This window comes from Dermacentor andersoni, chromosome 1, assembly GCF_023375885.2.
Source record: "Dermacentor andersoni chromosome 1, qqDerAnde1_hic_scaffold, whole genome shotgun sequence".
NCBI classification, from domain to species: Eukaryota; Metazoa; Arthropoda; class Arachnida; order Ixodida; family Ixodidae; genus Dermacentor; species Dermacentor andersoni.
This window is the reverse complement of record NC_092814.1, coordinates 317660180-317685072: the sequence shown is the minus strand read 5'-3', so window position 1 is coordinate 317685072 and position 24893 is coordinate 317660180. Positions and strand designations below refer to the sequence as shown.

At 48.8% G+C, this 24893-nt stretch overlaps 1 protein-coding gene across 2 annotated transcripts in view; it reads left to right on the top strand.

Moving 5' to 3' along the window:
* The window catches only part of LOC126548137 (cytochrome P450 3A24-like), a 104883-nt gene that overhangs the window by 61414 nt on the left and 18576 nt on the right, over positions 1-24893 (top strand). For both annotated transcript variants that reach the window (XM_050196253.3, XM_055063431.1), the window contains 3 exons: positions 15898-15973; positions 18475-18550; positions 23015-23123. In XM_050196253.3, the coding sequence (XP_050052210.1) occupies positions 15898-15973; positions 18475-18550; positions 23015-23123 (261 nt within the window). The remainder of the gene's footprint in view (positions 1-15897; positions 15974-18474; positions 18551-23014; positions 23124-24893) is intronic.

Genomic DNA, 24893 nt, shown 5'->3' with positions numbered 1-24893 from the left:
TTTGCTATCGCGATCAATACTTCGCCTCTCGGCGGGAACTGGAACTTTTTCGTTCCATCGCTCGTTGCGTAGTCCTTAACTTCTTCTCAAGCTTCATTGTTAAGCTACAAGTTCATGCTCCATATGTTAGTTCCGATAGAACGCAATGATTATACACATTCATTTTCAACGATAGCGAAAAACTGTTGGTCATGATTTTTAATTGCCTGCCGTACGCGCTCCAACCATTTTCTTTCTGTAAGTTTCCTTATCACGAGCAGGGTCCCTTGTAAATAATTGACCTAGGTAAAAGTACTCCTGCACAGATTCCACAGGCTGACTGCCGATTACAAAATCTCGTTCTCTTGGCAGACCATTTAACACTTTTTTCCTCAGCATATATATCTTCAACCCTAGTTACACTTTCTCGGTTAACGCCCTCAATCATTTGTTGCAATTCGTCTCGAGCACTATTTAACTGGACAACGTAATGAATTTTAGCGCGATAGCGTTAAGGGTCCCATGTCGCAGAAAATCTAGCGTCGGGGCCTCACGTCGACTGTCGTTTCGGCAAAAATCATTTGGGACTACGCATACCCAACCACGCAGGCCCTCCATGTAGCGCAAGGAAGTTACTGAACTAACTGAATTTCTCAAGGTAAAATACGTCAGAATAATTGTAAAGTACGAGTTACATACAACCTACAGACATGATAGCGTCGGACTGTAATTTGAATACGCGAGAAAATATCGTTTTGTTAGGCGGAAATTGAAAACACGAACCCCTTTTCCAGCGTTTCTATCATTAACGCGCGCACGGAAGCGCGCCAATCTCAAAGGCCATAAAGCATTCATGGAGCGGCCATGGCCTCCGAGATTTGCGCGCACCGGCGCGCGCAAATATCAAAGGCTATAAAGTGAGGTTCTTTGCAACACCTCCCTATGGCGCATGCCTCCGCCGCATGCGGCCCACGCAAGAGGCCGCGTTTCTACCAGAAAGCACGCCTTCGTGCATAGCGTTCGCCGCCAACGTTTCACGGTAAACATTACGGTTACATACGGTTCATACGGTTACATGAGGTTACGGCTCCTCCCCGCTTTCCTCCCTTGAACGCGCGAGATTGCACCGCTTTCGCTGGCTCGTCCTCGCGCGGTTTCACTCGCACATGTAGCAGACGGCGCGCGGTAACCATGTTATCGCCCTTGGACTTCACACGGAAGATCACGGCGACGCCGACGGGAGAAATGCACCTGGAGTGTCCGTATAATTGTTATCGCAACAAAAACCACCTGGAAATATATACAAGTAGCATATTAGTTGTTTTTGGAATTTTTTTTCTTGGCTCCTGTACTGCTCACACAGAAGCCCACACACCATCTTCGTCTTAGCGCCTTTATATGAAGGTTCATTTGAACTAGAGACCACAGAAACGATGTGGAACCCAGTGGTAGCTTCATGGATGACATTTATGAACGTTTATCAACAGGATGTAGTACTTGCTTTCACCGTTGTGCATCCCTGTTTGTAGGCCATCATCATGCCTCATCACACCCTTATGTCCCCGTTCCCCGTCCCCCTGTTCAGTGCAGCAGGCCGGAGTGTGCTAGCTCAGACCGACTTCGCTGCCTTCTTTCAAATAAATTATCTCTGTCTTTGGAACAACGTAATGCATAAATAGAAACTTGATAATTAAGAAAAAAATACGGCCACGTCGGCCGCATTTCGATGGGGGCGAAATGCGATAACACCCGTGTACTTAGATTTAGGTGCACGTTGAAGAAACCTCAGGTGGTCCAAATTTCCGGAGTCACCCACTGCGGCGTATTTCATAATCAGATTGTGGTTTCGGCGCGTAAAACGTCGTAATTTAATTTTTAAGGCAGAAATAGTTTCCCCATTTATAGATATACACCCATATTACAGGCCAGTGCAAATTATGTCTCCCCATTAATGTACCTGCAAGTTTCATCGATATCTTAGTTATCGTAATTATCACTGTTTTCTAGTGCAACTCTAGTTTAGCGTTACCGTGCAAGAAATCGCTACGTTTTGTTAGCTTCTTTAACATTTGATATTCTCCAAGGTTGGCGTTCCTTTCGCCATATTGGCGTAAATTACCTGTGGGCACGTCTTTGCCTCTGAGGGAACGACAGCATAATATTCATTGATGTGGCCGTTTGCACAGCCTCCCTGCACAAGGTGTCTCGATGCTCCAAGACAAGGTTGACAACATTTACGCAGGGGTTGGGTTTGAGTCGCAGGACAGGGCTTTTGCCGAAACATTAGAACCAGGACATCCAACCAGCGATGTCTTCCTTCTCGAACTTTGGGGCTTTGTATTGTGCTCCGTCATATTGTTATTATGTTGAACTATAAACCCGGTCAACACCACACTTCAGTGCATGTTTCACATAATTATTTATTCAAGCGCTCAAATAACATTATTACGGGGGAAAATACTTACAAGATATATATATATATATATATATATATATATATATATATATATATATATATATAACACAGGCTAGAGCGATGCCACTAATAGACGCCAGCGTCACATCAACTTCCTCTGCTCCTCACAACCTCTTTTCATAGCGGCACAAACTACTATGTAACATTGACTCCCGGTGGCGGAAGCGCCGTCTCGATGCATTTTAGAGTGTTGAACCGGTGTTCGATTTATGAGGCTTCAATAGGGAAACGTGTACAATGTCAGTCACTGGTGAATCAGTGGAAGACTCGGAGTCAATGGTGAGATCTCGTAGATTAGTTCGGTCACTTGGCACAGGACCCGGTAAGCCCTGATATAGCATGGCAGCAGTTTCTGGCACAGGCAGATTCAACGCGAAAGCAGCCAGAGCAGGACAAGGAAACCAGGACTGAAGCGAGCATCCCGATGGTGACGGTCATAGCGAAGCTTTAGGATCATCTCAGACGCCACAAGTTGATCATGGCCGATGCGACGCGCGATGGCCGCGCAAACAATGGCATCATGAGCATACAAAGTGGTGGAGTTGGCATCGGAAGGGAGCAGAGAATCGAGAGGTAAGAGCGAGTCGCGGCCATAGATCCGATAAAAAGGTGAGCAGCTAACTTCGTGGCGGGACGAATTGTAGGTAAACCTCACAAATGCCAAAGTACAGTCCCAATCCCTGTGGTCATCGGAGACGTACATGGAAAGCATGGCGGTGACTGTGTGGCTGAAGCACTGAGTAAGTCCGTTTGTCAGGGGTTGGTAAGCCGCGGCTAATTTGTGAGAAGCAGAGCCAAACACTTTTGAAAGAAAGCAACGGCCTTAATCAGTGAGTAGCTGGCGAGGAGCGCTATAGTGCACGATCACTTCGTGAAGAAGGAAATTGGCGACATCACTTGCACAGCTAGTTGATGGGTTCGTGTAATGGCATAATGCGACGCACAGTTCATCGCGAGGCCACCCATTTGTTTCCCGAGGACGACGTTGGAAAAGGGTCAAGGAAGTCCAAGACGACACGAAAAAAAAGGTTCACATGGGATGTCTATCAGCTGAAAGTACCCAGCGGGAAGCAAAAGAGGCTTCTTGCGGCGTTCGCCGAGTTCGCAAGCCGCGACATGACGTCGAATGGAACGGTATAGCGCAGGCCAGAAAAAGAGTCTGCGAACGCGATTGTAAGTGCGGGAGACACCCAAATGGCCAGCGGGGGGAGCACCGTGCAACTGCGCGAGAACAGTAGAGCGTAGATGCTGGAAAGCAACAAGGAGCAGTTAAACCCCATCGAGTTGCATGTTGCGCTATAAAATGTCCTCTTGTAGTAGGGATTGGTGGAGGGAACAGTCGTGCTCTTCCGAGGTGAGGCGCTTTATAAGAGATGGTAAAGGTGGGTCGCGATGCTGTTCGACGGCGACGTTGAGGAAGTCGGTGATCGAGAAAACGCAGGCATTGGCTGCAAGTTCTTTGGGACCGGGTGGATGGATAGGTTAGCGGGAGAGACAGTCGGCATCCTGATGCAGCGGCCCAGATTTATAGGACACAGAGCAAGTGTACTCTTGTAAATGTACAGCCCTGCGTCTAAAACTGTCCATTGGGCCTCTGAGTGAGGATAGCTAACATAAAGCGTGCTAATCTGTGACGACAGAAAAAGGTTGGTCGAACAGGTAAGGCTGCAACTTAGCAATAGCCAAAACGAGAGCAAGGCACTCATGTTCGGCTATTAGGCAATTCTGCTCTGCGGCAATGAGAAGGTCGCTAGGGTAAGCGATTACGCGATTTGCGTCCCCTTGATGTTGGCACAAGATGACGCAATGCCGTGGACCCAGTGCGAACTTCCGTGTAAGAAGATGGATCAAAATGGCTAAAAATAGGTGGATTTATGAGGCGAGCAGTAAACGTTGAAAATGCCTCAGCTTGTTCGCGTCCCCCACGGAAAATGATGTCCTTCTTGAGGAGATCGGTGAGAGAGCGAGCGATATCGGCGAAGTTCTTAATGAAGTGTCCATAGTATGAACACAGCCCAGGAAACTTCGAGCATCAGCGGACGAACGAGGCAATGAAGATTCGCAGACAGCGCGTATTTTTCCAGGCTCAGGCTGCATGCCAGTACCGTCGACCAAGCGTCCGTGTACGCGTATTTGACGACAGCCGAGTTGGCATTTGGTAGAATTTAGTTGTAGGCTTGTCCGTTGAAAGACATCAAGAAGGGCCAAGGGCCGATGGAGATGGCTCTCGTACGTCGGGGAAACCAATTAGGTCCTCAAGGTATCAGAAGCATGTGAAATATTTAAAACCACGCAGAAGAATGTATATTATACGTTCGAACGTAAACGGGGTATTACAGAGTCCGAAAGGCATGACATTAAATTGGTAGAGGCTATCTGGCATGGCAAAAGCCGTCTTCTCGCGATGCTTTTCATCGACAGCAATTTGCTAGAAGCCCGAACATAAATCGATTGATGAGGAATAACTGGCACCGCGTGAGCAATCCAGCGCGTCATCGACACGCGGAATGTCGCGATGTCGCGTACGCCAATTTGTGATGCAGGTTCCTTTCTTTCTTTAATCTTTCATATCGTTTCCTGAGGCGGAGCCTCCGAGAAGCCAATTAAGGACAAAGTCGTTGGTTCAAAAACGCTTACAAAGCTTTTAATACAACTAGTGCGAAAAGAAACATATTAAATAAACACTCAATGAAAAACTCACAGTAAGAAATTATTACCCTCAGAGCTAGAACAGTATCAACACCACGTGAGTTAGGGCAGACTACGAGTGTGGACGCGCGCAACAGTTCGACGTGGATGGGCGGAGGCAAATCGACGAAACAAGCGGTATTCGTCTCACCAAAATGTCGACGGGGAGGACCCATGAAGGGGCGACCAGAGCATAGCAGCTCCGGCTTGGAACGGGGACGCAGGCGGCTTGGCGGCACGTGCAGAAGGAGGCGGCGTTCTGGCCATGCAGCTGGGCGCAAACGCGGCCCAACTGCTCACGCTCAGCCTACGGGTGCAGAATTCACAAGCCTCAGGCAGCAGTCCGTGATCAGGTGGAGTTGCGACGCCCGGGAACAGGCTAGCAGGTGGCCCCGGTCAGGTGAAGCCCTGGAGGATCGGGTCTGGAACCGGACGGCCCGTCGGTTGACCTTCTCCCTGCATCGCTTCCTGAAACTCCCCCCTTCTGCCAGTGCGTCTCACTTTTTATGCCGCTCTGGCCCACTTTTTTCTGCCGGATTTGTGGCACTCGGACACTGTGTTCACCAGCGAGTGGTGGTGGTGAGAACTTTTATTTAACAGAGAGGGTAAAGCTCCTGGGCTCCACTAAACTAGGTATCGTCCTTAGTCCGGGACGTCATTGGTCGAAGCCACTGCTCGAGCCCGTTGGACCAGAGCTAGCCGCCTGGTTAGCTCAGATGGTAAAGCAGCTGCCCACAAAGGCGGTCGTCCCGTGTTCGAGTCCCGGACCAGGACGAATTTGTCTTCAAGTGCGAGGCTCTTCTTTTGAGGAACCCGTATGGGTTTCCTTTGTAGCAATTGCTACGAATGGGTGGATGTGTGATTTTCTCTTTATTAATTACTTCTCTCCAGCTTGCGGGTTTCCGCAGAGCTATTACATCAAACTCTTGCCTTTGCTTCGAGTTGTTGACAAAAGAGACTACGCACCCTGCCATTTGCTAGCCACCTGGTTAGCTTAGATGGTCGAACGGCTGCCCCGGAAAGGCGGTGGTCCCGGGTTCGAGTCCCGGACCAGGACGAATTTTTCTTCAACTGCGAGGCATCTCTTTCGAGGAACCCATATGGGTTTCCTTTGTAGCAATTGCTACGAAAGAGGGTGCCTGATTTTCCCTTTATTAATTCCCTCCACTTCTCTGCACCTTGCGGGTTTCCGCAGAACTATTACGTCAAACTCGGAATGCAGGATAGCTTCTGATTCTGTCGGCAGGCCTCATCCATGTGATATGTAGCTGGCAAATCACCACAGTGCTGGCATTGCCCATTTATTTTAGGATCGAAATGTTTAACTATAGCTGGGCAGAGCAGCGCATTAGTTTGAAATCGCGGCAGGACGCGTTCTTCTGTTTTGTATTGGCCTTTCGCAAGAGAGGGATACACCCGGCGCTGCTCGCAGAAGTAATCCCGGATTGCACTGAACCGTAGTAGAGGGGTAGGACATTCAGGCTGCTTAGGGCAACGGGGAGGCTCCCGGAGAATGAGTGCGCGGGCCGCTGCATGTGCAGCTTCATTACCTCGGAGGCCCTGATTGCCTGGAGTCCAGATTATTTGTTTTGGCCCGGGATACCCGTCCCTGATTCACAGTCTCAGAACTTTGTTGGCTAGCAGAGAGATTTCCCCTGCCAAGTAGCTTTCACGAGGCCCTTCGAGTGTCTGCGAGTATGCATGTATATCTTGGGTCTGCAGCCGCCAAGGCGACAGCGATCTCCACTGCTTGGTTTGGATTCGCGGCTCTAAATGTGAGTCAATCCACCTGAGCTCCCTGATGTACAACCGCCACCGGTGTAATATCCCCCGGGCGATGGTCCGGCTACATCAACATAGTAAACCCCAGAACGGGAGCCAAGCTGTCTTTCTTGTGTTTTGGCAAGCGCCTGTTTTCTTCCTTGATATGTTTCCTGCGTCATATTACGAGGGAGTGGGGGTATTCAGAGTTTGGTGTGCCAAAGCTCTGGGATGTGCTGTATATGTTCAGGTCCGCAATCGTGTTGGATGCACAGGCGGTCCAGCAGGCGACGCCCCGGAGCGGTCTGCATAAGCCGTGTGTATTGATTTGTCAGGTGCTCCTCCCCCTGAGCTCCTGAACAGAGTTAAGGACCCCCAAGGCAGAGAGTTTCTGATTGAAAGTGCTGATGGGCAGGTCTAAGGCGCGTTTGGTTACTTTCCTGAGGATTGCATCAGCCCTGGGGCCCTATAACGTAAAACTATTATAATATGTTTTTATTCCAATCTCCTGACGTCAAATTTGCGTAACCGCCGACGTAGGCATCTAGCAGCCACCCGCAGGGTTGTCTGAACAGACCAATCAAACGCTCTCCTCGTTCATAGAAGGTCACTTTCTTTTGCTTGAAAAACGAATAACATTGCCTATACTGAGCGGCTTGTCTTATCTAATTGGCTGACAAGAGGCGAGGAGCACGCTTAAGTGCAGAGGGATTCGATGGGGCCGAACCAGTGCACTGAAAATCGATAACCGGATCAAGAGGGTGGTGCCTGCGTCATTGATTGGTCCGCTTTCCCTCACTTAGCTTGCGGTGGCTGGTCGAAAATCGCGGCGGCTTGCAACGGAAGTTTAAGAATGACGCTGAAACGGATCCTTAGCTAAGAAGAGTTAGCGGAAGGAGGTCGTAAACGTGCCGAAAGTGCTCGAAAACGTTACACGACCGCACAAAAAGTATTATTATACGCAAATAAACCCATGCTCTCCGGCAGGTGCGAGTCGCCAGTGCCTGAGCGATCGGAGGCAGCCATCTTTTATTCCTTTCGGAACGGGGCAGCCTGCGGCTATTCAGAAGAAAACAGTTTTGTTCGGCATATTAATGCATCTTTAACGCGTACATGTCACTTTGACGCGGTGAGTATTTGCGGTTTTGTGACGTCGCGTGAGAGGCAGGTGAAGTGGGTGCAGAGCGAAAACTTTTGGCCAATAGCCGAGGGCTAATGAAAAAAAACAGTCGAATCAGAAATAACTATTTTTCTTTTGTTCGGTCAAATCATGCATAATCAGCGTGTACACGTCATATCAGATGGGGAGCTGTCACGGTTTTCGTGACGTCGCATGACAGACAGGTGAAGTGGTGGTGGTCCAAAAAAGTTTTTGACCAATCGCGGAGTGCTGACTGCAGAATTAGAATAGAAAAGTTCGGAATAGTTTTACGTTATAGCTCCCCTCCTCTTGTTTCGTTCTCCTCGTGTTTAATCAATTCAAATCATATTTTATTCTCCAGCAAGTATCTGGATGGTCACCTGGGCTAAAAGCTGTGCGAACAGCTTGACGAAGGCCCAGGAAACCCTTACATGGCAGCAGCAGAACGAACGAAATAAGAAGTAGTCATCAAATCAAATCAAGTACAGCAATCAAGTACAGGAATAACACAGAACTTTTCTTAAACGACATATGAAGAAATACGGATTACATGTTCACAAAGTATGTTCGCAGTTGTTTTCGACTAAAACCAGCAGTATCTTTACGTTTATTGAGAAAAAATGGCAGATTGTGGGCTGAGGATTGCAGCTTGTAATCGGTTCTAAAGTGTGGTAAGGACCAAGTGTCAGTACAGCGAGTGTTAACTATTGGTGTACGAAATTCAAGGGAAGCAAGTTGTATCAGGAAATTACTCATACCTGGGGAAGAAAAGCATATTATTTGTAACAAACGAAATTCATATATATTATCTACACGGATCAAATTGAATGATGCTATTGTGGGATTAACACTCGGCGTTGGTTCAATGTTAACGATAAGGCGAATAATTTTCCTCTGCAATACAAGAAGCTTGTTCATATTTCTTTTAGTTGTTGCCCATACCAGCGTACAATAGTTAATGTGAGAAAGAAATAGGGCGTAATAGTCTTAAATAAAGTCAGTCTTAAATATGGAATTGAGTAAACAATCGTGCTAATTACGAAGGCATGGGCGAGCCGAAGCGCTTCCCTACCACGTAGCCTCCCGCGCTTGTTTTGGACTCGGCGGATCATCCGTCCTACCTGTTCCCCAACTTTGCGTAACTTGCACAACGTAGTTCCGTTTTTGGTCCTGTTATATATGAGAAGGCGCCAAATTCGGATCTCAGAGACCACCCGGCTGGGACCCCCTGATAAAGTCTAGCCCAGGGTCGTCCTGTCTTTTAAGTTTGCCCGGATATGTAGGAGTTCGGGCTTAGCTGGAGCGCACTGCAATCCGCATTGAGTCGCATAGGCGTCCACGATGGAGGCGGCCTGCTGGAGACGGTCTTCTATATCTCCTATACTGCCCTGATTTGTCCAATTTGTGATGTCATCGGCGTATAGTGCATGATGTAACGCCTCCACCTGCGCGAAGGCCCGCGGGAGCTTCATCATGGCTATGTTAAATAGTAGCGGGGAGAGGACCGCCCCTTACGTGGTCCCCCGCGTACCAATTTTAAATGGACCGCGTTCCTTATCGTGTATGCGGAGGATCGCCAGCCTACCTGAGAGGAAGCCTCTGATGTATGCAAAGGTTTTCCTACCTCAACGAGTGTCGCTTAAGTTGGTCAGAATGCTCTCATGTTTAACATTATCGAACGCACCTTTAACGTCGAGCGTGTGGCCCCTGGGAGTTCCGTGCGTTCTGGCGATTGAGTTACTTTCTTTTTATTTTATCACCTTGCGCCGCGAGTACTCGTGTTTGACGCTCTCCGACGTCGTCGTCTTTCACCTAGCACGGGATTCACCTCCACGCACGCACTCTTTGTGGTCCTCTTTTCATCTTCCAACCACGGCACAGTCTCGCGCACTGCATACATCACAAACAAGCACGACTTTTTTTTCAGCTTGTTCAGATGGTGACAATCTACACAGAACGTCCAGGTATTGTTCTCCTTTTAAAAGCGATGCTGTTTAAGCTGGTAGTTAGGCCGGCGAACGTGTGCAGCAAAACCTCGCCGCCATCGCTCACCGCCATGCAAAACCTCGCCGCCATGCACGGTGACGCCATCGCCTCACCGCGCAGTACGGAGGCCGCGCATGCGCAGATGCGGATGTAATGGTGTTTTTCACTGGTCGATTCGGAGCAAGATTTCTTGCTCCGTGGCAACGAATCCGAATTTCACTGGTCGATCTGGAGCGGGTTCGCGCTTCCCGCTGGTCGTTTCGGATCAACTCGCTCCGCGCCGGATCGCTCTCACTTGCTCCGTAACCGAGGCGCGGATTCGGGCGGAAAAAGCTCGCGTCACTTCCGTCTTCAAGCGAAATGGGTTCACGGTTGGCACGCACAACATTGTGTTGCTTCACAATATGGCTGTGTTCGGTGCTGCTGCAGAGCTCGCGTTTAGCGATGAGAGCTCGGACGACTGCAATTACGAGGTGACGCAGGTGCCGTACGAAGTCTTCTATGCACGTTGTCTATGCACAATCCTTGCGGGCACGGAATGAAAATGACGGACTCTGCCACTGCCGCGGTCAAATTACGCACGGGGGGCTGCGGGGGACGGCGACTTTGGTTGCCGTGGAAGCGTACAGAGCGGAAGTCGGGCATTGCTTCCGAAACCGATTTGTGTCACGTGTACGTAGATTTCCTGTGTGAACCCCCGCGGAGCGTTTTTGCGCTCCACTGGCCGATTCGGATTTGTGAAACCCGAGCGCTCGCTCGAGGATTTCGGCGGCCGCTCCAGATCGACCAGTGAGAAACGCCATAAGCCGTAACGTCACTACGGGGGCATAAAGGCAGCTTCACTCCGCCGCCGCGCCAGCAGAACAGCCGGGTCTCCGACGAAGAGAGAGATGGGGTGACAGAAGAAGAGCGTCTCTCCCGAAGAAGAGGAAGCACGGCGCGAAAGCCGCTTTGTCGCTACTCGAGAACAGATGCGACGACTTCGGTCCGATCGCGAATATCGCGCCAGTGAGGCGGCGGCGAAACGTCAGCGAGTTGCAGAAGATCCGGAGTTACGAGCTCGCGTTACCCAGAAAAAGCGTGCGTACAACCAAACGCGTCGACAAAACGATATGGGCATGGGCGTCACGGAGAACTTTCAGCGGCAAGTTCGCAAATCCATGCAAACGCCAATGCGTTCTTCATGGTAGCAGGTCGGTATGTAAATGACACCTCGGCTCTTTTCAGACATGTCTTGTCGGAAGAGACGACACATAAACTTAGCCGAACCAAGAATAACCTAGGTGGGGCCGCCAGCTGTTTGCCCAGTCTTCGCGCCACTAGTGCGAAGCTGCCCCATTCTTTATTTTTTTTTTGTCCAGGACGACGGGTGATGCTCACGGACTGCAGGAGGACTTGACCATGTCCACGGCGAGCATTTTATCCACATCTGTTTGTATAACCTGGCGTTCAGCTGTTGACACGCGAGAAGGCCGTCTGTGGATAGGAGCAGCGTTGCCGGTATGGATCGAATGGGTGACAACGTTGGTTCAACCTAGCGGATGATTGCCAAAATCAGATCGTGGTAGGACACCAAGATGCGGCGGAGTGTGTCTGCATAGGCGGGACGTAGCTACCATGTTAGCAAAGAGGTCTTGACAAGAGCTGGGTGGTGCCAAAGATTCAGCTGAGTCAGACGGTAGATCAGGTGTTAACGCAGAAACTTCACAGTCATTCAATGGGTGCAACACGGCGACTGTTACACCTTAAGCAAGAACCTGTGTAGACAACCAAAAGATCAGGATGGAGAACCACGCACGATTGCTGATAACTGTGGCACCAGCGCTGGGAAGGGCTATTTGTCGTGTAAGAAGAAGGTCATATAATGCGGCTACTACATATTGGCCATCGCGAAAACGTGGGAAAGGAGACATGGGGACAGAGGTCGCAGCATCAGGTTGCAGCTGGACAAATTCAATGCACCGAAGTCGGCACTGGTCTGTGGCAGTGTCGGCAGAGTACTCCGGCAGCTCGAGGCGGAGAACACCGGTTGAACAATCAAATACTGCAGAATGAAATGTCAAGAAGTCTGTTCCAAGAATCACTTCGTGAGGACGCCTGACAAGAACAGTGATGAGGATGAATGTTACGCTACCAGCAATGGTTACGCAGGCGGTACACATTCCTTTCACAGCTCTGGTGCTTGCGTTGGCTACTCGGAGGCCGGCGACTCGGCAGGCGTCAAAACTTTCTAGAGACGACTACAAAGGTCTGAGCGCATTACTGACACTTGAGCTCCGATATCAATGCAAGCTCTAAGAGGCACACAGTCAACAAAAACTTCGATTAGGTTCGGTCTGAGAGTAATAGTCAACAGAGGTTTTGCAGCGCAGGTCTTCAATGCAGCCTCACCCCTGGGAGCTGCATTGCTTAGTTTCCCGAGAAGCGGCCAGAATAAGATGTGGACGGGGACCGTCGTGACGGATGCGAACGGGACTGGCGGCGTTGCGGTTAGGGCGAACGGCTGATAGTGCTCTTCCGTCTGGTAAGGTCGACATTGTAGGGCTCAGCGAGAGGGGACAGTGGAAGAGGTTCTCTTTTGAAGCGGCGGTCAGCGTACGGTCGAAGTGAAGAGGACCAGCGGCTGTGGCAGTGGCGGGAGATGTGGCCGACCTGAGAGCACACGGATCGAACAGGTCTGTCGTCCGGCCTTCGCTACTCAGCTGGGTTCCTGTAACTTTCGGTTGAATTTGGCCTGGGTGCTACAGTAGCAGCAATGACAGGAGCGATAGGGACAGAAAGCTGGCCAACGGTTGGCGGAATGTGTATATTTCCAATCTCTTGGCGGACAACGGCTTGAATGAGTAAGATGGTTAAGCTGTCATGCGACTGTGGATCGTGAGTGCTCGGAGCCATGACCTCCAGCTCGTGACAGATGATCTGCGTCAAACTCGGTGATGCTAGTTGTTGACGTAGCGTTGGTAGGTCGTCGCAGGAGGAGGTGGCACCCCTATCGGGAACCCGATCTAAGCGCTGTACAGTACGTTTGCTTTTAGCTTGGTGGAAGCACCGGCCCTCCGTTATGATGGACTCAACCATTGCACAGCTCTTGCAAAGGAGGAGGATAAATGCGTCGTCTGCGATGCCCTTTAAAATGTACGTGGCCCACTTTATCTGCCTCTTACATTTTTTTATTTATTTCAAATACTGTTCGCCGTCCTGGCCGTAACAGGGTGGGTACAGCAAGTTTGCACATAGCATAAAAAATGTAAACACCTTACAAACGTAAATAGGACATGAAGCAATGAGTGTTGGAAATACAATGCAAAACATGTAACTAAATACAAATACAATATTTTGGCTAAGAAACACATGTTTGTAATATTGTGGCAGTGATATCGGAAGCAGCATAAAAGAAAGACTAAAATATGTATTCTAGAACAATGTGACAACGTTTGCACGACACCACTAAGATTCAGTTTCATAAAAGGTTTTTAACGGGTTGCTCAAAGCTTTTAATGCTACTCGACAGCAAAACAGACGCCGGTAAACTGTTCCATTCCTTAATCGTTCGCGGAAAAAATGAATAAGCGTACACATTCAGATATGCTTTTGGAATTGAGAACATGCAATGATTGCTTGACCTGACGTTTCTAGCCTGCCTGGGAGCAAGATAGGGTGTAGTTTCAATATTGAAGTGTTCTTTTGATAACAAAAAAAAAGAAAATTAAGCCTAGCCAACTTCCGCCGTTGAGCCAGTGGAGGCAAATCAAGCAACCGAAGCATTTCAGAAACAGAGTCAGTGCGATAATACCGGGAAAGAATAAACCTTGCGGATTTTCTCTGTATCTTCTCAATGCGATTTATTAAGCCTGATTGAAACGGATCCCAAATGACGCTGGCATACTCTAACGTCGTTCTAATGTAAGTTAATTATGCAGCTAGCTTGGCGGGTGTGGTTGCTAGCTTTAATTTTCGGCGAAGGAACCATAACTATTTTTTTTTGCAGCTCCACAAATTCTGTCTACGTGTGATTTCCAACTTAAGTCTTTCGAAATTGTTAAACCTTGGTATTTTATCGTTTGAGCTTCAGTTAAAAATGTTGAATTGATCTCATAATTACACTCGTTAACATTCTTTGTTTTGTTTGTAACTCTGGGCATGACTGATTTAGATTCGCTAATTTTCATTCTGCATCTTGCGGCCCAGACTTCTACAGCTTTAAGGGCTTGACTAAGTGACGCCTGATCGTTTTGGTTATTGATTTCACGATATAATAAACAGTCGTCTGCAAATAACCCGATGATTATGTCATTACTTATGTGATGAGCAACATCATTTATGTAAACTAGAAAAAGAAGTGGTCCTAAAACGAATCCCTGTGGAACGCCTGAGGTTATTTTTAATTGGTTAGATTTGTTACCATTTATTTCAACGTATTGTGTCCGACCTGTAAGATATGAGCGGATCCACATAACAACATCATAATTTATATTCATTTAAATCAGTTTGTTAATTAATTCGTTATGTACAACTAAATAGAAAGCCTTCGAGTAATCTAAAAATATAGCGTCGACCTGCTTCCTATCGTTCTGTTCTGCTTTTCGCCAAAGAGCCAGAACGTGCTGAATGTGCGAGACGTACGATTCCGTGGACATCTGGGTTCGAGACGCGAGCTCTTTCTGGGCTGGTAGCTGGCATTCAATAGGCTTCCCAAAAAAATCGCGTAGGTTCTCTTTGCAACTGTTTCAATGCGGTCATATTCTTGCATCTCAAATCGTAGCTTTGCGGTTCCTCGCAATAAAAATGAAACATTCGCCACCATAAGTGTGGAATCCCACCTGTCGTGGCTGCTAACGAATTTGTACCACGCCAACCGTTCTTCGACGTCGACGTCGGCGGTGCCAGTGAAGGTTCCCGGGTCAAGTGGGCAGGAGTGAACAACTTGCGGTGCTGTCTGAGCTTGTGAGATAGCGTCGTTAGCCATGGCAGCAGAACAGACGTCATGACCACTACATGCGAAGGTCCAGATCTGCATTGTGGCTAGTTTACCACGCAGCTTCACCAGATATTATGGGGAAGAATGTTTACAGAGGATAATACACAGGGAGGACATATATACCGCTGATCGATGCCAGCGTCAGATCATTTTCCTCTTGTCTTAACAACGACTTTTCATAGCGGCAAAAACTACTAGCTAGCAATATATTTGTGTCGAACCAGCGCTGTGCATGTATTCGAGTAGGTTGCATTTAGCGATAAACTGCGAGCTTCAATGTACTGATTAGATGTCCTCTGATGACACTTAGAACCGCTAAGCTGGCTTAGAACTCTCCAGCACGTCTGACGTTACTTGCTGGCTGCCTGTGCACTCTTTCTTCGTGTTTTTATGAAGCAGTTATTCGAAGCACTGCATATATAATCCGATTTTCAGAATACATGGCTAAGGCGATGTATTGTGACTAGTGATAGCCACAATAGGCTAGTGATATATCAATCACAATATTGGCTAGTGATATAGAAATTTATTAAAGGTGCCGTTACTTGTTCGGTAATTTTTTTTTTTTCAATTTAGAAAAAAAAGGAAAGGGTCGGTATGTACAAACGCGGATTGAGGAAGGCATAAGCGTTGAAAATTCCTGCAAAATCCGAAAGTGCAATGTGAATGGAGTCATAGGCTTTCGAGTTCCAGCTCAGAGCAACCAATCTTTCTTTGCTCAATGTAGTGTACGAGTTCCAGCTACAGATTCGTGCTATATGAGGTGAGTAAAATTTTCGCGAAGCAGTGTCTCCGCATCAGGGCCCTTATACTAAGCTATACGATGCGGCTTGCGGAGAATTCATCTTGGCTTCCGCTCATCATACACTTTTATTAATTTCTTTGCAGCGTGAAAAGGCCGACGTGTTGCAACTGCTGCTGAATAAGGAGAGCAGGGGGCAGCTATCCCTACACGAAGACCACGGTGAGCGACACGCTGTCAATCCGTCTTGCCTAAGTCGCACTGTCTTTTCTCTGATATTTCGTTTATCTTTTCCAGCACATGGTAGCCAACCAGAAATGTCCTATATGACATAACCAGTTCGTTTACCGCATAAGTATCCACTGCTGTACATAAGTGGTGGGGATGGCAGGATAAAAGCTGCATTAACGGCAGCCTGACATCCCCTGGTCAACCTCCCTGTCTTTCGTTTTGCCTCGCTCTTTGCTATATGGGAAATAGGTGAGCAGCACGATGCATTTTCCCTGAGACGATGTTCGTTGACACACTGCTTCATTCATTATATTTAGTGACGAGTATTTTCTCGTCTGAGTGGATGTATGGCGTTCGGCTCCTAAGCGTAACTGCCGATGTTAACGGTGCCGCCGAGGTAGCCCAACGTTAACACGGGGGAGTCCGTCCCTACGCGCCGCTATGGAGGAGGGGATAGTCCCTATTTCCCCGCAGCATGACGTTGCAGTTGCCTCAAGTCCCTCGCTCTAGTCCACGTTGGCACGTGCCACGAGGTGACCGATTCCGTAGCTGTGTGGGAAGGCAGCGACTGAACGGACACTGAGAGCTCGAACTGCACGGTGCCAAAGGTCGATGCGTAGCAGTGACGTCTGGAAAAACCTCGCTCGGGCCATGCCAGAAATCGAGACAACTAGCTGAGGTCGCAGCGAGTGATGCCAAAAAAAAGCTACTGCAGGACAGTGAAAGCGGTCACCGCCAAGAAGCATCTAAGTGCTTTAGACACGCTAAATTTTACGCGTATGTGGAATGCTTGAACGGATCTAGGACATTTTTTGTCCTACATAATATGTTCGTAATCCGCTTGTAGCATGTCCCACACTTGTGGTGCATTGGTTGCGCCACAAATGTGGTACACACGGCAACATACTATATGCTTCTTATACTTCGGACCGACATATAATTCCTTAAAAGAACTGCGTGCTATTTGCACGGCAATAATGCAGTCCTGCCTACAGTGCTGCTGATTGGCGCGGGGCGCCACAACCAATGTAAACATAACCTTGATAGCAACAGAAGAGAAATACATAAGCACACCTAATAAGTTAGTTTACCTGAAAAACACGACACCATTTAAACACAGGCACCACATTCTTACCATGGGAGAACTTAATTGGTTTCATCTTGCCACTTACACTTACAAAGAAAAAAAATAAAGGTACATATGGAATGACTTGTAAAAGAAAATGCTTGGCAATCAATAGTATCGAAACGAGAATAAACGAAAGATCAGGCCAGATGGTGATACGGCAATGTTCCAGTAATTCGGAAATCCGTGGTGTTGTTCCTGTAACATTCTGGTGACAGCGGTCTCAAGTTGCTCCAAAGCAAGCTGACGGATCACCTATCAGTGGGCGTACGGAATAAGCTCATCAACACAAAGGTGTCGAGGCGCGTCAATTTGAAGAGAACCAGGTGCTCAAGCAAGCCTTCCATCAGGCGAGCAGCCTGCTGCTGCAAAACACTTTCACAAAGGGACAAATGAACAAGTTCACTCTTGTGACGACAGCAAACTGGGCATGTCTGTCCTGCTTTGCGCTCTATATTCAGAAAGCGTCTGCGTCAACACCGGCCGTGAGAACGAGCAGGCCGAGTCGAACGACGCCAGGTGAAGCTTAACGCAAGAAATGGAACCGACTGTCACCAGCATGCAGGTCATAATCCACGTGGCGATTACGCGTGATTCGCGCTAAATGCCAGCTCGTCATCGGAAAGCCAGACCCCTCCATTTTATATCAACCAGCGACGTCTCGTTTAAGCCTCTACTGTCGGCTTGTACGGAAACACCGTTTATCATACCGCATAAATAACCGCAAAGCTCACTGCGCCTCGTACTAACTCATCGGGTCGTCCTTTCTAGTCCCCGCATATTAGTTAAGTGGATGCACACAACGGACCGACCTCGGCGGACGAACTTGGCGTTGCTCATCCGCCGCCCCATCACGCCGCATACGAGGGCGCCGTGGACAAGCTGCTGGCGGCGCGATTCGTTGCTGCCCAGCCACGTGACGCTTGTCTGCGTGCTGAAACAGCGATCTGCTCGTCGAGCCAATCCAGCTTAACGAGAGAAAAGTACCCTGTGGTCCCATCAATTGCATACGATGCTTTCAATGACGACTTACAGGTGCCTCACAAAATCTAGGATAAAATATATGTCTGTAAGGTTGGCGTACTATGCTTGAGCAATTACAAATCGAGTATAACAACAAAAAAATACCGACAATGCAGAAATACCAAAAAGTTCTGAATAATAAGGCCTTATAGCCTCATTCTGTACTGAACATTTTCTGCTCTGTTAGACGCAACAAACTTCTCACGCTTGGTGCCTCAGCTCACATATGCTGCTGTGCTCCTCTTGCGTTTTATACAACAAAATTATAGGCTCTAACTACCAACAAAGCGTTAATGTGTGCAGTACCGTTTTTCTTTTTTCTTTTTTATCCGCAACAAAACAGGTTTTGACGGACAAACAAAGCTAGCGCTAACCAAGGACGAAGTCGTGGCGAACTCTGCATTTTACCTCATTGCTGGGTACGTATTAAACAGTCAACACATATTTGAATTTAAGGATGCTAAGAACTTCTTAACTGCATGCAATCTACTTATGTTCATTCTCAACTTTATTGCTATTGTTAGAAAACATTAGCTCGGACGCGTACTTTCTCTATATGCACAAGAAGTTATCCGTAGCGTAGCGTTCTGTGCAGAAACAATTCTTAAGGCTTACAATGCTCCTCGCAATGTAAGCATTCTTATAGCACAGCATATCTTTAAGTGTACTTATGAAAACCCAATCAGCCATGATAAGAAAAACAAGAGTTAGAGATGATCGAGTTCAATGCCTTGTGCGTGTGTGTGAGTGTGTAAGAGAGAGAGAAATGCGTTGGACCTAGAAGAGACGCTGACAACCTTGAAGAGTAAACAACCAGGAGAGGCTTGTTGCGACTTTGAGGTGGTCCCGTAGCGCTCGTCACCCGTTTCGTGACAGAGCGTTGCCAGCTCTTTAGTCGGTAGCGAAGACTCCGAGTCAGGCGTCGGTGAGAATAACAAAAGGGGCTTTATGCACTATATACAGGTCATTATACATGACAAGATCGGATCGGCACCGGGGCCGAGAGCTAACAGCAAACGCGACTGTTCCCGCACGGCGACGTCCGGCGAGACTCCAACGCGTAACACATCTCGCTCCACTCGAGAGCAGCACTCGGTTCCCGGTGGTTCGGTCGATCCGGTACTCCAGGGGGCAGCGTTGGGGCTTAAAAGCCCCGAGAAACGATTGTCACTCAAACGGCCCAATACAAAGCCAGCACTCGACGGTCGTCCGAGAGGTCCAACCAGCGACCGCGCTGGCCACCCGCTTCAAGTTTGCCGCGCGCGGTAACTTCCAGGGGAAGGAAATACGGCGCCGGACTGTTTAGCACTTCGTGGCACGTTTGGACATGTCGCTCGCCGATGCTCCTCCACAGAACGCCGCTGCCTGGCGGCGCAGCATCTTGACTTGTCAAGGGAGCGTTAGGGCGCTGTACCTTCCGGCGCAGCCCCGGGTTTGTCCAAAGGGCGTTCGCAGGATAAATTATGCATCCTGTAGATCCGGAATCCGGGCTGGTTGTACGGGCACAACAGCATCCCCGCCATCAGACAAGGCGCCGGGAAGACGAGCTGCCTCCACGTGGCTCGGATGCCAGGCGCGCACGTTCGTCAGGCTCGTCCAAATTCACGTCCAGTTTCCGGACTCCAAGTAACTTCACGTGCCCAGGTCCCACTCGCCGGGACAGGAGCTCGGGTCACAGCGTTGTCGCCAAGGCGCCTCGACCAGCTCCGCTCGGGTCGTTCCGATGCCCTTGTTTCTCGCCACTGGTCATGGTTGGTCGTTCTGCAGCCTGCAAGATCGCGAGTGGAGCGCCACCGCTGACAACTGGCTCGGAAAAAAGGATACAGCGTGAATTGCAGAACATAGGCGAAAGGCGCCCGCGCAATGGCGCGTCGAATTCCACAAATCCCCACAACTTTGAACTATAAGTACGTGCACTGATGTGGCTGCCTCGTTGGAATTCCCTGCAGCACCACATATGTTCCCACCCTTGTATCAAAACAAGCCTCGATATGAATTTCGTCAAGCATCAACGTCAAGGTGTGTTCATGTGGCTTCAGATGTTTAAATCTCTGGGAAGCATACTGAAGGAAAGTTGCATCGCAAGAATCACTTTCTGGGCACATTTGAACAGATGAGCACACTTTCCTGATAGTGCTCGGATGGGCCAAGGTTAGTGTACTTGTCCCTCTCAAAAACTTATAGGCGTGCAGCGATATTGTGTGGAAAATGCATAGAAACACCATTACCTGTGTGCTGTACTGAATACGCTCGGCAGAAAGCAGTAGTAGATGTTCCTTCATAAACTTTACAGCGCCTTTCCTGTCTTGATTAGTGCTTCCTTCCAATATGTCTAGAAGAGAATGTATTGTAAGCGACAGGTGGCGAGAACTACAGCGCTCCTCAGACAGCATGCACAGGTTGTCCAAAATTTTCAACAAGGAGCTTACTTTGCGAACTGAGTCCGGTACAACAGCATTACCAAGGTTATTGATCGCGGAGCCTTGATAGCAGGCAGACATTTGAAGGTTTTCGAACACCGTCAATGACGCCTTCAACCAAGGTTAACGATCGGCGGTGATGTTCAAAGACATCGTGCACTTTTCTTTATGGATCACAGTCCACTTCACCGACACTGATGTCACTTGCAAGCGCGCCTTGAGTTCTTCGAGGGACGAAAAATGGTCTCTCTCCTGCTCCGCTTCATGCGAAGCCAGTGACTTTTCGACAGCACGGGCCAGTTGGGAAGCTTCTAGTCGGCTCCTCTTATTATCAGGTGCTTCTTTCGTGCTGTTGTCTAGTGCTAAAAGCTACGAAGGACAGCTGGAAAAAACTCTAGGCACAGATCCACGGGGCGACCGCGGTACTGGCAGTGCAACTGTAAGAACATTTCCTGTTCTTGGATCCGTATATGAAGTCGTGCTCTCGATGCATGAAGCGTCGAAATGATCCGCGCAAACCTGCAGCAACGTACAAACGTCTCGTAAACGCCTCAGAAGCCACATTAAAATAACGTAATGCTCTCCCCTTTGTGTAAGCGTGTTTACAGTCCGTGTGGGCACAATAAGTCTATCTGGGCTTCGGAAGTATCACAGTAAAAGTACTTAACAAGTACGAGCAACTAGGAGCACGCAACAGGACCGTCAAGAATTCTTACCTTAGTGTACGAAGTGGGCGCGAAGTGCTTCCTAGGAATGGCGCGTAGCCACTTCTTGAATGTGTCGTCATCTTTAGGGAAAGAAAACACTTCTGTCCTCTTCCCCGTATCGTAGTTGCCGGTGCACCCCGGCACACAATTATTTGCCATTTTAGCACCCACTGCACAGCGTGCACGGGAACAAAATTGCTGCAAAACAACAAAGGGAAAGGATAAGCGCGACCACACCGCTCCAACCAACCGGTCCGCGCGCTTCGAGGAGCGTGGAAGAACGAGGCTAAATTCATGTCGCTGACGCTGCGGCTTCTGGAAGTGTCAGCCCGCCGCATATGACGTCAAAATTTTGGGCACAGGCCTGAAAGATGTTCAGGGGGTAATGGCCCGGCAGGCCAGTGGAAACGCCACTGTGCATGTGCGGTAGGCTGATGCGGCCAGCGTTTTCAGGGAGTGAGCCGCCGACTTGCTGGTCTCGTCTCTCCAGGAGAGCGCGCGCAGCGGATCAGCGTTTTCGCAAAACAAACATGGCGACCACCCACACGAACAGCGGCATGTCGTCGGCGCCGTCTTCGAACACAGCGCTGGCTCGTCTGCAAGCAAAAAAGCCTCGGAAGTGTTTCATCACTGAAGGGTACCTCTGTGTCCTGCGAAAGGTCTCAGCAGCGAGGCCGCTTATCGATGATTTCAAGTGGAATACCGCGATCGAGAAGCTGAAGCGAGCGTACTGATCTGTTCACAGTAAGTCGAACCTTGTTCGACAGGTCGCGCAGCAAAGCGCTCCGCTCTCCGCTCGACCGAGCGAGCGATCGCTCAGCTATAGCTCTCTCTATAATCTGAACGCTATCTAAATAATTGTGCCTATCAGTAGGCTTCAGGTTTGCAGCAGTCGTTAGTTTTGCCGGCGAAACTGACAGAATCGCGTCCATAAAGTTTACTGTTTTTAGAACAGTTATATGAATGTAAGTTCTTAAAATATGTTACAAAAGTTGCAAGTCCTGTCTGTCTATGCTGCCAAATTTTGAAAATATCGTCGATAAAGCTCTTACAGTATAACGGTTTCAGAGACTGGCTACCCAAATACTCAGTTTCAAGAACAGTCATAGAGAAAAGTACAAAATTAGACCCTATGTTTGTTCCTATTGAGGTATCACTGACCTGATCATATTGTTCGCCGTGAAGATTAATGTTATTTCACTCTAAATTTAGTTTCGAAACCGCAGCTTTGCTCAGAGACATGTGAGTGCAGTATTGGTCATAGGGGTGAACAGTTGAACGCCTACCATCATCATGAGGGACATTCCTGTATACGGCTACGACGGCCGTTCCGTTCACTTGCGCTACCCTAGTGGTCGTGACGCCACGGTTATAATGCTGGGGCTGAAAATGCGATCTCGCTGGTTTGATCGCTGAATCTTTCACCAGTGTCACGTCTTGGCCAAAGTATGCAAGAACCAAGTGCAGCGGTGTTTGCTAACAAACTTTATCTTCGCTTGACGTTTGCCGTGTTGCTGTAATTTGTCATTTCCTTTCTCCAGATTAATAGTTCATGGCTAGCAATGCATATTGCGTAGTGCTCCTCCCACTAGGGGAGAGTCCCTGTTTGTTTCTTCTTTTACTTCCACCGAGACTGCTATATATGGACAGAAAAGTTCGTCTTTCCTTCGTGCATGCAACGCTGTGAATACGGTAGTGGCAACGACACAATGCGTGCAAATATTTGAGCGCTGACGTCATTCTCTGATGCGCGCAGTATGGAAGCTACCCCCAACACAATGGGCATGACTCTGCACATCGTTGCACGCCACCCAGAGGTCCAGGACAAACTCCGTGCGGAGGTACTGCGTATCCTCAAGAGAGATGTGAGTGAAAGCTTTATTGCTCATGCCACTGTTTGAAATCGCGTGGTTGCGTGCGCGTAGGGGTCATAACCTAGAAATGAAAACTCGCGCAAATCTGCTCAACTTTCAGAAAACACAAATCGTAGGCAGTGAGGCTTCTTAACCCGATCGTTGCGGGTGTCCTTACTGACTCAGCCGTTGTGAAGCACCGCAGCAGGAAGCGAGGGCTTCTCCGACTCTGCTGTATTCTTTACCCTCCCTTACGTCAACGCAGATGTGTCTCCAATATTTGTACTATGTCAGCCGAGAAGCTGGCGCTTCGAAGGGGCCAAAAAAACGTCACATGACATAAATGAGAGGACAACGGACAGAGCGCCAAGCTGGCATTGATTCATTATACCTCATGTGTGCTGTGTGTTGTTTTCATGGCGCCTTAAAAATAGGTATAATGAATCAATACCAACTTGCTCAGCAAAAAGTCCTCTTAGCGCTTCGACCCTTCGTTGAAGCGCTAGCTTCTCTTGATCAGTGTCAGAGAAGGTTCACGTGCGGAGCCTAGCTTTCGCTAATTAATTGGTGTCGTCCTGAACGAGGATAAACTAACAACGATTTATTTCGGTGCACTGAAACAAGACAGAACAGGCATTTTTAAGTAAAGTGGATATCGCGATTTTTCATTAGTCAATCAGGAGGATGCGTAGTATGAAAGAGCAGATATAAAAGTACAGAACACTTCAGGGGCTCATATGACCGTACTATCAAATTGGCCATAGATAGATCTGAGTACCTTCTCTGCTACCCGCCGTGGTGGCGTTGCTGCTCTGGCGCTGGGCTGCTGAGCTCGAGGGGACGAGATCGTATCCCGGCCGCGGCGGACGCATTTCAACGAGAGTGAAATGCAAAAACGCTAGTGTCCCGTGCATTGGGTGCACCTTAAATAACCCCAAGTGGTCAAAAATCATCCGGGCGGTCCCACGACGGCGTACCTCATAATGATATACGAGTTGGCCCGTAAAACTAAAAACATGTTTTGCATTGTGTGCTATCAAGCCAAAAGGAAACATAAAGACTGGTTGAAAGATACTTGGAGAAAGGGTGACACAAGCTCTATAACAACTAACAAAGGTGTTAGCCGTAGCAGAGCGCGTATCTCGCACTTTTCCCTGACCTATTGTGTCTGCGTTTCATTGCGACAGCGATTATGTGGACATTCTTGCAAGACTTCTTGCAAGACGTAACGAGCCGCATGGTGAAGCACACGCGTGGCACTTTCGGTGGACCTCGTCAATGACACATGCGAGCACTTCATGCACTACCTAAAGGTGCAGCATGCTTGTCGCCAGTAAGAGTTACAAATGTGTAACACATGCCGAACACAATTAGGTTGCACAATTACTTTCCCCTCTCAGCCGGGGAAAGCAGCACTGGCGGTCGACCGCCTTGCTCCCGCCGCTTCGCGCGTCGCACCTCGCTTCTCGCTTGGCGAGCATTCTCAGCCGTAACGTACTTCCAAGCCCTACCGCGCAATCCGCTAGTCTCCGGGCAAGCGTCCCCCATCCCCGTCTCTCTCGCTTCGTAGTCGACTCTGTCGCCACAACCACTGCTGCCACCGCGTGAGGTTAGCGACGCACCACCTGTTCATCTGGCTGCGCGCGCGGCTTGTTCCCCTCTCCACCTGCCGCTCGCTCGGAGAAGGTCAAGTGATTTTTTTCAACCCCTCGACTAGACGCCGCGTTTTTTTCAAGGCCATCGCGCAAGAAGCCACTTAAGGCTTTCGCCTTGAAAGGATCT